General features: G+C 33.1%; 1 protein-coding gene across 6 annotated transcripts in view; it reads right to left on the bottom strand.

The window, feature by feature from the left end:
* LOC149770951 (YEATS domain-containing protein 2-like) overlaps positions 1-14,041 on the bottom strand; it is a 69,023-nt gene that overhangs the window by 15,142 nt on the left and 39,840 nt on the right. For all 6 annotated transcript variants that reach the window (XM_089948959.1, XM_089948958.1, XM_089948957.1 and 3 more), the window contains exons 11-13: positions 6,872-6,948; positions 3,428-3,507; positions 2,481-2,619 (exon numbers count right to left, since the gene is read on the bottom strand). In XM_089948959.1, coding sequence (XP_089805085.1) covers positions 2,481-2,619; positions 3,428-3,507; positions 6,872-6,948 — 296 coding nt within the window. The remainder of the gene's footprint in view (positions 1-2,480; positions 2,620-3,427; positions 3,508-6,871; positions 6,949-14,041) is intronic.

A 14,041-nucleotide genomic window follows, 5' to 3' on the forward strand; every position in this document is an offset into this window, starting at 1 on the left:
AGTAAGACCCTAAATTGCCCATGCCTACATTAGCCTTAGATAAATTGCCCATGCCTACATTAGCCATGGATAAATTGCCCATGCCTACATTAGCCATGGATAAAATGCCCATGCCTTCATTAGCCATAGATAAATTGCCCATACCTACATTAGCCATGGATAAATTACCCATGCCTACATTAGCCATGGAGAAATTGCCCATGCCTACATTAGCCACGGAGAAACTGTCCATGCCTACATAAGCCATGGAGAAATTGCCCATGCCTGCATTAGCCATGGAGAAATTGCCCATGCCTACATTAGCCATGGAGAAATTACCAACGACTACATTAGCCATGGAGAAATTGCCCATGCCTACATTAGCCATGGAGAAATTGCCCATGCCTGCATTAGCCATGGAGAAATTGCCAACAACTACATTAGCCATGGAGAAATTGCCCATGCCTACATTAGCCATGGATAGGTCCAACAGAAAAATCTGACAGGTTTACTACACTGCATTACCATAAATGAACGACAGGAAAAATAACAAAATAATTTAAAATTAAAAATTTAGACAATTACTTTATTGCTTATTAAACCACTGAAATATTTTATTAACAGTTTAAATTTTCAAATCAAGTTACCATGCGTTTTACTGGTGGTGGATCCTCTTTTAATCTCAGTGCTGTATTTAACTAAAACTTCGAGTCTATATGTTCTCCAAATAAATATACAAATATTATCCAACAACCAAATAAAATAAAATACTTTTGCCATTCAAAGCACGTTCAGTGAAACAAGTGGGAAAACACCCATAAAATCAATCTATATAATAAAAATTCACTTAGCAGAGTCCATGTTTTCTTCTAACCTCTCCCACACATCAGATAGTTTTACATTTTGTTTTACATTTTGTTGTCAAAATATACAAAATGGGGTGGGATAGGTCAGAGACTAAATGACAGATTATTCCCTCTCAGGTGAACTTTGCCTTGGCCATCTAAGTGTATCTGTCAAATGCTGTGCTTTCTCAGAAAATAATCGGTCAGTGGGCAATGGTCTCATTAGGACAGAAAACAACTAGTTCTGGTCCCTATGATATGGTGAATAACTCATGCTTTGTAAAGGTTCAGAATATCAGGGTCTTGATCATTGAAAGGGGTATGTTTATTTATGATGAATAACCTGTCTGGTGCAAGTAACATGCACTTTGCTTGTTTCACATGCTATGAATAAGCCAGTTATAAAATTGGATGTGCCTTTTAATAAGGGATGAGAGTGATTGGCCAAGTCTATGTATGCTGTACAAGCTGGACAAAACAAACGACTTCTTGTCTCCATACTCAACCCTCAGCTAAAACCTCTTCCCAGTGGTCCTGGAAAGTCCAAGTATGTTTATTTTAGCATAATTTCCATCCTTTCTGGATCTAGTATGTTTTAAATATTGCAGTACAACGTGTCTTTTAGCAAAACAATTCTCTGTGGTTGATTCTTGCCTTCCATCATACTAAAATGAACTCATAACTTCTATAACACATGGTAACATGATACTAAATGATGCTTAGTTTTAGCTATGGTTGGCAGCTGACAAACGATTGATTGATAAAAATCAATATTTGACTGGTGATCAGCATTCTGCATTGCTAAATTTGCAGATTTCCTTTCAAGATTTGCACCACCAGTCTCTCAATAAATATCAACTGACTCCACTTGCATCAGTGCACTTTTATAACTTATAATGTTTTATGGATTAAAAAGCACATTTTCTTCAATTTAGAGAAACAAATAAGAAATATTAAAGGTCTGATGAGCTATTGCTGCTTACATAATTGGTCCACTAATGGTATCATTAAGTTCCGGACCTTGGACCACCACAATTTTCATGCCCTGTGCTACAATACCTGTTGCTTGTTGGATACCATCTGTAAAGAAACTATGCAGCAGCCTGATCATGCAGATGTTTTGCATCACAAAATAAATGCACTTTAAAGCATCTGAGGTAATGGTGTAAAGTTAGTCTGGTTCCCTGACCAACTCCACTGAATCTAATATAAAACCTGAATCTGAATCAAACATGGATAAGCCAGTATCGGGATTTTACTGCAAACAATCATATTTCTGTAATTTGTGCTTTTATTCTGCAAGTCCGTATATTAAAGGTCATTTCTGCAAGACTTTATGGAAAATAGTAAGGGTTAACAGGTCTGAGAAAACTATGTAGTTAAGTGGGATTTTCTGTTCAGTACTCTTTGTAGTTAAGTCGGATTGCTGAAAGTTAACGATGGTAACTAAGCAATATCTATAAATCAAACTGGACAACTGACCAAAAAGAGTTTGCTGGCAACCATACAGGCCCCTTAAAAAAAAAAATACACCTCTGATCTTGCAGGCTGTTTAAAGTACTAAAAAGTAATAACCTTTGCACATGTTAAATAAGTTTGATCCACTCCATTTCTTTCTTCTGATGTACAAGTCAATATATTTATTAAACCATTTACCCAGATAATGGGGAGAATAGGCATGTACACGACACCAGACTAGAATCTGTTTAGTTGTCCAGAGTTGCTGCCCCTTGAACACATCTGTCTCCCCAATGTAGCTCCTGATGAATGTTCTTACACTTGAAGCTCTTTGCCACTATAAGAAAATTGAGGAAAAGGAATTAAAGCAAAGAAATATATCCTGGCTTTGATTATGTGTTGCATGGATACTTTTCTGGCATTTGGCTGCCATTATTAAAGAAATTGTTAGTATTAACTTTATGAGGGTTCTTCCATTTAAACATACATGGTATCCAGGGAAAGTGGATTTTTAAAAATTATCCCAGGGTACTCTGATTATTAAGACTGTTATGGATATCTGTATCAAATATGAATTTATAATATAATTTTATTTAAGTCTTTTGGGTTTGTGACATTTATATTTTAATTCATTAAAATCAGCAACTGGCTTGTGTTCTAGTAAAAGTACATGTAAAATACGAGCAGATTTTCATTCATAAATCAAAGTCTATTGCCAAGGTCAAGTCAACGACTATTTCAGTCAAGGACACCATGCATTAATTTGAATGGAGGTGACAAAAACATGACATGAAGGACTTTAGTGATATTCTTCAACGGGATTATCCTGCAGTAAAAACTTTGCGATTTAGAGCTGTGATTCATCGGTGTGCTAGCACATAAGCACTTAAAAACTTTCATTTGGAATACCTCTGGATAGTTTCCAGACTGACGTGAAGTTGATAGTACAATTTAGGATAATACTCTAGGAATTCATATATTGTAAGTTATTTTAAATTCTTTCACATGGTTTGATTTATATTTTAGAGAAAACTTTTGGAAAGTTGAATGCAAATTGTCAGCATGTGATAAACACTCATCTTCCAGAGTTTAGACTGAACTCTTTCAAATACTTTCTTTAAAATGATCACCAATAATCAACTTACCTCTGACGCTCTCCTTTTGCCAACATTCCAGCCAAGCCACTCCTCTTGGAGCTTGGCACAATATGGATGTAAAGGAGGCCCTAAAATATAAAATATATTCAATATTTTAAATAAGCTTTTCAGAAGCTGCCTGTAATAAAGACATTGAACCTTGTGATTAGAGTAAGTGATTTCTAGAAGCTAACAACAGTAGTTTTGGAATTATGGTCCACCACCCCCCACCCCCAAATTCAGGAAACCTGGCATGGGGATGTGCATTTATAGTGGATTTATTGTCCACCCCCAAGTTGTCAGTGTTCATTGAATCCCAAGGGAGTCTGTGAAGTCCAAGCTCTGCAAGATTTTGTGAATGTTGATACCAGAAAAAATATGCACGATCAGTTTTCTTGCATAAAAATGAAGAAAACAAACCCTCTGAAAACCTAAGTTTCCATTGTGAAGAAAACAAACCCTCTGAAAACTGACGTTTCCATAGAGTGAAGAAAACAAACCCTCTGAAAACCGAAGTTTCCATAGTGAAGGAACAGATCAGGTACACTAACTTTACTTAAAAAGCATGTCAAACTACATAGAATCTGAACTGTATTTTTATTCATACACAAGTAAGAATGCATACCAGTGGAGCAGACTAGTTCAAAAACCATTCTGCGTGCATCATTATTGCTGTTGCTCTAATCGATTGTGAAATTAAAGCAAGAGAACCCATCTGATAAATCCTCTCAGAAAATTTCTCTCTTCTGTGCAACTGGAGACTGTAACAAGACTGCAGGTTTTCAACCAATATACACCATATATGAAATGCAGACATATATTCTGGGTGTGGCCCCAGCATAAACCATACCACAGCATAATTGTCAAGGTCAGTAGATATCATTTCAAAATTTGTTAAATATTTTTTTCTCAACAGAACTACATAGGTACAACTAATCAACTGTGTAGAAATAGACTTCAGTTGATATGCTAATGAGGGAGTTGGACTTGTTCTTCATCATAGATCTTTTTAGAAATGAGAATATTCAAGAATATCCAATCTGGGACAATTCTTATATTTAAGCTCAAAAAGTGTCATTACTTGCACACAAAAATATAATTGCCTTTCAAATCTAGTGCCATAATGGTATATGTATCTTGCATTACAGTGATAAAATGTGAAGGGAAGTAACTCTTATAGTAATTTCATGTACAGCTTTCACATCAAGGGCACATTCATTTGTTACTCCAGCTGGAGCATAGTAGTTGTTCCATTCTTCCACTTGTAAATTTAAAAAATCGGAAAGGTAGATCAGGTGACCAATGTAAGGCTCCTGAGTTTAATCTTGGACTTTCAGTTATCTGAATTTTTTTTCTGCCTTCACCAAGTGTTAGCACAGTAACACACAAGTCAAGATCCTGCCAATTTAATTACAGTTTGAGTCAAGCAAGTGTAATCTAATTCCAACTGAAAATAGCCTGGCAAATTAGAAAGGGAAGTAATTCCTTGTATTTACATTGGTTACTTTATTGCATGAACCAGACCATTCTCTGATTCCTGAATTCTGGATGTATCAAGAATTATCATGCATGATTCTTTCATGGTCTGAAAATCTTATTTGTAGCAACTGCAAAATTTATAGCAATTGTTAGTTTAGGAATACATGTGAAACGACTGGATGTTTTTTTTTAAAAAGTCAATCACTGTGCTCCATAAATGAGATTAAAGTTCATGCACAATATTTGACTGTGACTGATTGCTGGAGCACCACTATGCACTGAAAATGTGTGCAATGTCAAGCAAATATAAATCCTCTAAGTTTACCACAATGTTCAACTGTCTTCAGATAATAAATAGACCTAAAAATTCTTATAAGTTTTCAACAAAATTGTTTCAGGCTCTGACTGAGAAATTCCATTGTTTTTTGTGGTGTTTCAAATAAAAATAAGAAAATTTAAAATAAATACATGCTGAGATGGATAAAATGTTCATGCATTATTAGCAATAGCTTGGCTGTATTTGATTTCTAAGTTTCAAATTTATTATGATTCTACATAACATTATCCTGTGTGTCAATCTGATTGTATTATTGTGTGTGCCAGTCTGATTGTATTACTGTGAGTGTCAGTCTGATTGTATTATTGTGTGTGTCAATCTGATTGTATTATTCTGTGTCAGTCAGATTTTATTATTTGGTGTGTCAGTCTGACTGTATTATTGTGTATGTCAGTATGAGTTGTATTATTTTGTGTCAGCCTGATTTTATAATTTGTTGTGTCAGTCTGATTGCATTATTTGGTGTGTCAGTCTGACTGCATTATTCTGTGTGTTAGTCTGATTGTATTATTGTGTGTGTCAGTCTGTATTATTTTGTGTGTCAGTCTGATTTTATTTAGTGTGTCAATCTGATTGCATTATTCTGTGTGTCAGTCTGATTGCCTTACTCTGTGTCAGTCTGATTGCATTATTTTGTGTGTCAGTCTATTATTTTGTGTCAGTCTGACTGCATTATTCTGTGTGTCAGTCTGAGTGCAGTATTCTGTGTATCAGTCTGACTGCATTACTCTGTGTGTCTGTCTCATTAAATTATTCTGTGTGTCAGCTGTCATGGTTTGTTGGATGAGGTACTAATATTGTAAAAGGTACAATAATAATGTCATAATATTAAAACAATTTTTATGCTTACAACTGAAGCAAGTCAACCTGTAAAGGAATACATATAGTATAATTATTATTTTTAATGAAGAACAAATGGGTGAGAAAATAAAGTAAGTGACTGGTACAGGACATAAAATTCCCTGACCTTGGAGTTACTGCAAATCTCGGGCATTTCTTATGAAAACTATTATTTTTGTTTTTAAATTTTATACCCACTAAAGTTTTGTCATGAAAAGTTTTATACATGGTCTAATCTAGAACTGAAAATTTTAAATTTGGGGGGGTACTGGAAAAAATTGGGGGATATTCTCTATTATCTGGATACTGGAGACATCTTAATGAAGAATAAATGGACTCTGCATATTTAATATAAAAGCAGACAATTCTGAAAATTTATATCCAAGACTGGATTTTAGTTGTCACAGTTCAAAAGATCTATCAAAGGGAGTGCACTGTGAATGTTCCATCAACAATTTTACTTAAAAAGTCATCAGTGTTGGTAACTGTTATGTGTTATATGCAGTTCTAAAATTGCCTGCATCGGCACTGCATGTAGGCACACATCATTGGCACTGTTAAAATGGCATAAAATCTACCACCAAATATTTATATTTTTGACTACCAGTAAACTGCTAAACTTCTATTTTGGTAATTTGCTCAAATTTTACACTATTAAATGACAAGAAAATACTGTGATTCACAATTCATAATTTGTCTTCTGTGAGTCTTTATGTAACCATAAGAATTTCCTTGTCCCAGTGCAAAATGAATTCTAAGTTTTATGAATTCAAGAGGAGATGCAAGTAAATACCAACCAGCTGTATCTGACACAAGAGGATGCCTCCTTACTGCTGCTCGAACCAGGGACAAAACATCAGGGAAGTCATCAACCCTGTGAGGACAATACATATATGCAAGTGTTTTAAAGTTGGCAGATATAAATTCATACCAAAGTCAGTTCAGAAAATGTTTTACATATACTTTCTTCCTGTATATAAACATGCAAATCAATGATATATAAAATCAATATAACAAACATGCAAATGAATATACAATGAAATTTTGGAGAATGAGAATTGTCAGTCTGCAACTAAAATGTAACGAAAAAAACTACATCTATAAAACCTGAGATCCAAGCTAGCATTAGTTTAAAAAAACAAACTTAGTAGCAAGTGAGCAGGTAAACAAGGGTGAAAGTGGTTGTTCACTTGATCATCATGGAAGCCAAACAGTTTCTAGGTAAACACCAATAACAAACATGGTTGCATTTTCTCAAAACTGGTTGAGTGTGAAACACAAGCTAATATGAAAAACATCAAACTCAGATATGATACGAGTACATATAGGTCAACAAATTATAGTGGTAAACAGGAGGACCTTAAGTGAATAAAAACCTTAAAGTTCTGATCTAACTGTATTGCTATTAAATTTACTGACTATGAAAGTTTGGGGACTTTAAGATTGAGTTTTATGATTATGGTTTTTCATGAATACATGCCCTAATTGAATATGTAGAGAGTATATGAAAAGTATGTTTTTCGACTGGATGCTTGGGTACAAAAAACTCCATCCAACCACCATAATATTGTAGAGTATGCTGCCCACCCCCACCTCACATCAAATTTAATTTTCTTCTGTCTCAAATGCATCTGCTTTCAAAATTGCTGAGTTTCCACACCAAACTATTTGTAAAGAACAAATGAAACAAGAGGCCCAAGTGTCAATGAGATTACACAACTACCTGATATCTACCTAAAATACAAATGCAAGGACAGTTGGCCAAAAAAGCTACGTAAGCGTGATTTATAAGTTTTTCGAATTTTTAGCAATGTGCAAACTTCGAATGATTGACTCAATGCTTTATGGGAAATCTGGTCAACTTCTGTTGACCAATCTTTGAAATGATGCCATTTAACTCTTTAATTTTTTTTTAATGATAATGGCATATTTGATAACTGACCAAAATTTGTTTGTGAAGATTGAAAGCTTCATACTACACTTTGTTTGAAAAATTTGGTTACATTTTTCTGAGCAGTGTTAAAGAAGATTTAGTTTAAGGCTTTTTCTATTTTAGCTTTGGTAGTCATGCATGATGGCAAACTGGCATAATTTATATTAACTTGAAATGCCTTTTGTTGTTGTTGTTGTTGTTGTAGGGTTTAATGCCATTTTTCAGCACACGATAGGCTATACATGGCGGCCAGTATTAATGGTGGAGGAAGAACCCAGGAAAACCCCGGAAAGAACCATCAACCCACGAGAAGCTACTGGCAAGCTTTCTCACATACCCACATTGGCTGAATCTGACTCAAACCCACACAGACAGAAGTGAGATGGCAGTGATCCATAACGGAGAGTGCTTTAGACCACTCGGGGCCCCGAAATGCCTTTTGTTAAATTGGGTATAGTCTGATGTTTACAGTTTATTCTGTCTTAGTAACATTTACCTTAGCTCAACATAATTTGTATAAATTTTGTTTTCTGTCATATTTTGATGAATTCTATTTAATTCTTTGTGAGAAGTCATGTAAGGGTATATTTATTATTAATAAAAGAGGCCATATTTGTAAAGTTATATCTATTATTAATAACAGAGGCCATATTTGTAAAGGTGTATTTATTATTAATAACACAGGCCATATTTGTAAAGGGTATCTTTATTACTAATAATAGAGGCCATATTTGTAAAGGTATATTTATTATTAATAATAGAGGCCAAATTTGTAAAGGTATATTTATTATTAGTAATAGAGGCCATATTTGTAAAGGTATATTTATTATTAATAATAGAGGCCATATTTGTAAAGGTATATTTATTATTAGTAATAGAGGCCATATTTGTAAAGGTGTATTTATTATTAATAATAGAGGCCATATCTGTAAAGGTATATTTATTATTAATAACAGAGGCCATATCTGTAAAGGTGTATTTATTATTAATAATAGAGGCCATATTTGTAAAGGTGTATTTATTATTAATAATAGAGGCCATATTTGTAAAGGTGTATTTATTATTAATAATAGAGGCCATATTTGTAAAGGTATATTTATTATTAATAATAGAGGCCATATTTGTAAAGGTGTATTTATTATTAATAATAGAGGCCATATTTGTAAAGGTATATTTATTATTAATAATAGAGGCCATATCTGTAAAGGTGTATTTATTATTAATAATAGAGGCCATATCTGTAAAGGTATATTTATTATTAATAATAGAGGCCATATTTGTAAATGTGTATTTATTATTAATAATAAAGGCCATATTTGTAAAGGTGTATTTATTATTAATAATAGAGGCCATATTTGTAAAGGTATATTTATTATTAATAATAGAGGCCTTATTTGTAAAGGTGTATTTATTATTAATAATAGAGGCCATATTTGTAAAGGTATATTTATTATTAATAATAGAGGCCATATTTGTAAATGTGTATTTATTATTAATAATAGAGGCCATATTTGTAAAGGTGTATTTATTATTAATAATAGAGGCCATATTTGTAAAGGTATATTTATTATTAATAATAGAGGCCATATTTGTAAAGGTATATTTATTATTAATAATAGAGGCCATATCTGTAAAGGTATATTTATTATTAATAGAGGCCATATTTGTAAAGGTGTATTTATTATTAATAATAGAGGCCATATTTGTTGTTGTTGTTGTTGTGGGGTTTAACGCCATTTTTCAGCACGATAGGCTATACATGGCGGCCAGTATTAATGGTGAAGGAAGAACCCGGAAAACCCCGGAAAGAACCACCGACCCACGAGAAGCTACTAGCAAGCTTTCTCACATGCCCACATTGGCTGAATCTTAGACTCGAACCGCCGCAGACAGAGGTGAGATGGCAGTGATCCGTAACGAAGAGCGCTTTAGACCACTCGGCCACTCGGGGCCCCGGCCATATTTGTAAAGGTATATTTATTATTATTAATAATAGAGGCCATATTTGTAAAGGTATATTTATTATTAATAATAGAGGCCATATTTGTAAAGGTGTATTTATTATTAATAATAGAGGCCATATTTGTAAAGGTATATTTATTATTAATAATAGAGGCCATATTTGTAAAGGTGTATTTATTATTAATAATAGAGGCCATATTTGTAAAGGTGTATTTATTATTAATAATAGAGGCCATATTTGTAAATGTATATTTATTATTAATAATAGAGGCCATATTTGTAAAGGTGTATTTATTATTAATAATAGAGGCCATATTTGTAAAGGTATATTTATTATTAATAATAGAGGCCATATTTGTAAAGGTGTATTTATTATTAATAATAGAGGCCATATTTGTAAAGGTGTATTTATTATTAATAATAGAGGCCATATTTGTAAAGGTGTATTTATTATTAATAATAGAGGCCATATTTGTAAAGGTATATTTATTATTAATAATAGAGGCCATATTTGTAAAGGTGTATTTATTATTAATAATAGAGGCCATATTTGTAAAGGTGTATTTATTATTAATAATAGAGGCCATATTTGTAAAGGTATATTTATTATTAATAATAGAGGCCATATTTGTAAAGGTGTATTTATTATTAATAATAGAGGCCATATTTGTAAAGGTGTATTTATTATTAATAATAGAGGCCATATTTGTAAAGGTATATTTATTATTAATAATAGAGGCCATATCTGTAAAGGTATATTTATTATTAATAATTGAGGCCATATTTGTAAAGGTGTATTTATTATTAATAATAGAGGCCATATTTGTTGTTGTTGTTGTTGTGGGGTTTAACGCCATTTTTCAGCACGATAGGCTATACATGGCGGCCAGTATTAATGGTGGAGGAAGAACCCGGAAAACCCCAGAAAGAACCACCGACCCACGAGAAGCTACTAGCAAGCTTTCTCACATGCCCACATTGGCTGAATCTTAGACTCGAACCGCCGCAGACAGAGGTGAGATGGCAGTGATCCGTAACGAAGAGCGCTTTAGACCACTCGGCCACTCGGGGCCCCGGCCATATTTGTAAAGGTATATTTATTATTATTAATAATAGAGGCCATATTTGTAAAGGTATATTTATTATTAATAATAGAGGCCATATTTGTAAAGGTGTATTTATTATTAATAATAGAGGCCATATTTGTAAAGGTGTATTTATTATTAATAATAGAGGCCATATTTGTAAATGTATATTTATTATTAATAATAGAGGCCATATTTGTAAAGGTGTATTTATCATTAATAATAGAGGCCATATTTGTAAAGGTGTATTTATTATTAATAATAGAGGCCATATTTGTAAATGTATATTTATTATTAATAATAGAGGCCATATTTGTAAAGGTATATTTATTATTAATAATAGAGGCCATATCTGTAAAGGTATATTTATTATTAATAACAGAGGCCATATTTGTAAATGTATATGTATTATTAATAATAGAGGCCATATTTGAGGAGAGACTGGCATCATTTGTAAAACTTTTCATGCCTGATGTTATTTGTTAAAACTGGTGAAATTCTGTCCAGAGGTTTCCAAGAAAAAGTCATTTAAAAGTTGTTCTATGCTTAAAAATCACAGCCGTATTTGATGGCATATTGATATAATTTTGTAAAACTTGAAAAGTCTTCATGCCTTATGTTATTTTTTAAAACTGGTCAAATTCTGTCCAGAGGTTTTCAAGAAAAAAAATCTTTTAAACGTTGTTCTGTTTAGAAATGGCAGCCATATTTGATGCCAGACTGACATCATTTGTACAAAACTAAAAGGTCTTTATGTCAATATCCTTCCTGACAAATTGTTATCAAATTCCCTAAAGCTTATTTTTGAGAAGTCATTTAAATGTTTTTCTCTTTTAAGTATCGGTGGTCATATTGGACAATTTGTAAAAATTTTAAAGTCCTTTCTTCCAAATGGGTTGTCAATTTTTTTTCAAATTCTGTAAAGCAGTTTTGAGAATAAGTTTTTAAATATTTATTTTCTGTCTTTCGTAATGGTGGTTAAATTTGATGGCAAATCATCATTATTTGTATCAACCTGAATGGCTTTCATTCAAGGATGATTTCCATAAGATTTAGTTATTTTCTGTTAATTGGTCTTTGTTAAGCTGTTTAAATATTATTTTACTTACTATTATTAATAACAGTAGGTAAATATTATAGCAGATTCTCATAATTTGTTCAAAACTGAGAGCTTTCAGTGCCAGGATGTTTTCTGTCAAATGCCAGGATGCTTTCTGTCAAATGCCAGGATGATTACTGTCAACTGCCAGGATGCTTTCTGTCAGATGCCAGGAGGCTTACTGTTGAATGCCAGGATAGTGTCAGTCAAATCTGGTCAAAATCTGTTTACTGGTTTTTGGGAAGAAATCGTTTCAAGTTTGTATTCCTACTGTTAGTAATGGTGCCCATATCTGATAGAAGATCAACATCATTTGTACAAACCGGAAAGATTTTTCATATCAGGACACAATCTGCCAAGACTGGTTGTGACTGAGTTTTGAGATGAAGCTGAAAATATCAAATGACAGATGATAAGCTGAACACAGGACCATTCCATAAGCTAACTTGGCATGCTGAGCTAAAAATGGCATCAACTCTTCACCTTTAATGATTACTGAATCCCATGAATATGATCTCTGACCTTTTGTCATGCAAAGGACCATGATCTCTCACTTTCTGTCACACAAAAAGGACCATATTCACTGACCTTTTGACACACAAATGACCATGATCTCATGTGTTTGTGTTTTTTTTATACATAGCTTTAACCATTTTAGTTATAACATCACAATGTCTGCAGTGTCAGTTTATAGTGATGTCTAACACTGGGGCATCATGCTGCAGATATGTATCACCATGATCAACCTAATTATCCTGACACCAGGCTGAGCTGTCCAAACATTAACCTCTAATTGCTGAGTGCCAAGCAACGTAGCTGCTAGCACCATGTTTATAAGTCTTTGGTATGACTTGGCCAGGATTCAAACCTGCAACCTTCAGCATCCGAGGTGGACACTCTAACCACTTAGGCCACTGATGTAGTCCAGCCATGATCTCTGACCTTTGTTTCACACAAATGACCATGACCCGTGACCTTTTGTAACACAAATCTAAATGATCTATATTATCTCAAGGTTCACTGTACTTGTCATGATTTTTAAATCCTACTGCACAACTGATCCAATAATTTAAAAAATATATCTTTACTGTACTAATTGTTTTCGTACATAAAAGTCTGCTTATTCTAAAAAAATTTCTTTTACATTTCGTACACACAAAGTCTAAAATCTAAAGATCACCATGTTCAAGTTTAATAAATACATATGAATATAGCAAGAAAATGACATCTTTACTGAAAATCTGTTCTGGTCTAAATTATTTTAAGTCAGTTACTTTCAATTTAAACTAAATGGAGTTTATATGGATATAAATATTTCAATATAAGTTATATATCTTCAAAACTGAAAGAATATGATATGTTTTTTTATATATTATCATTTCCATTCACTATAATATTACACTTCTCTTAACAAAAGCTTCAGCTACACCGAACATTGCACAAAATGTGTCAAGTCACAAAGAAATATTAACCAAACTAGTACTGAAAGCACCCCTAATGCTGTATATGACGGTAACATTTTACTTGTTTGCTTTTTTAAATATTAATGGTGCTGAGAAATATGCAGTCATAAAACCTGTCCAAATGGTTACCTTTATTCAGTGGTCAAGTGTTTACAATGATCATTTTAATTTCCCCTCAGAAAGTTACCTATATAAATGTCCTATATATAAGGTTCACATGTCTTCTGTGGTCAGCAACAAGGTGTTCCTAACCAAGCAATGGTTTATCCCTGTCTTAATCAGTCACTGGTGCATATCTACAGTGACTACTCATTGTGACTACATTTTTGCTTCATCAAATTGGCATTCTTTGTCAATCATTGTGCAACCATTTCTTATCTCACTAGCACTTACTATACTTCATTCACATTGTCAGTGTTGCTCAC

Source organism: Sinohyriopsis cumingii, unplaced genomic scaffold (assembly GCF_028554795.1).
Source record: "Sinohyriopsis cumingii isolate HCF-2022 unplaced genomic scaffold, ASM2855479v2 utg002197l, whole genome shotgun sequence".
Lineage (NCBI taxonomy): Eukaryota > Metazoa > Mollusca > Bivalvia > Unionida > Unionidae > Sinohyriopsis > Sinohyriopsis cumingii.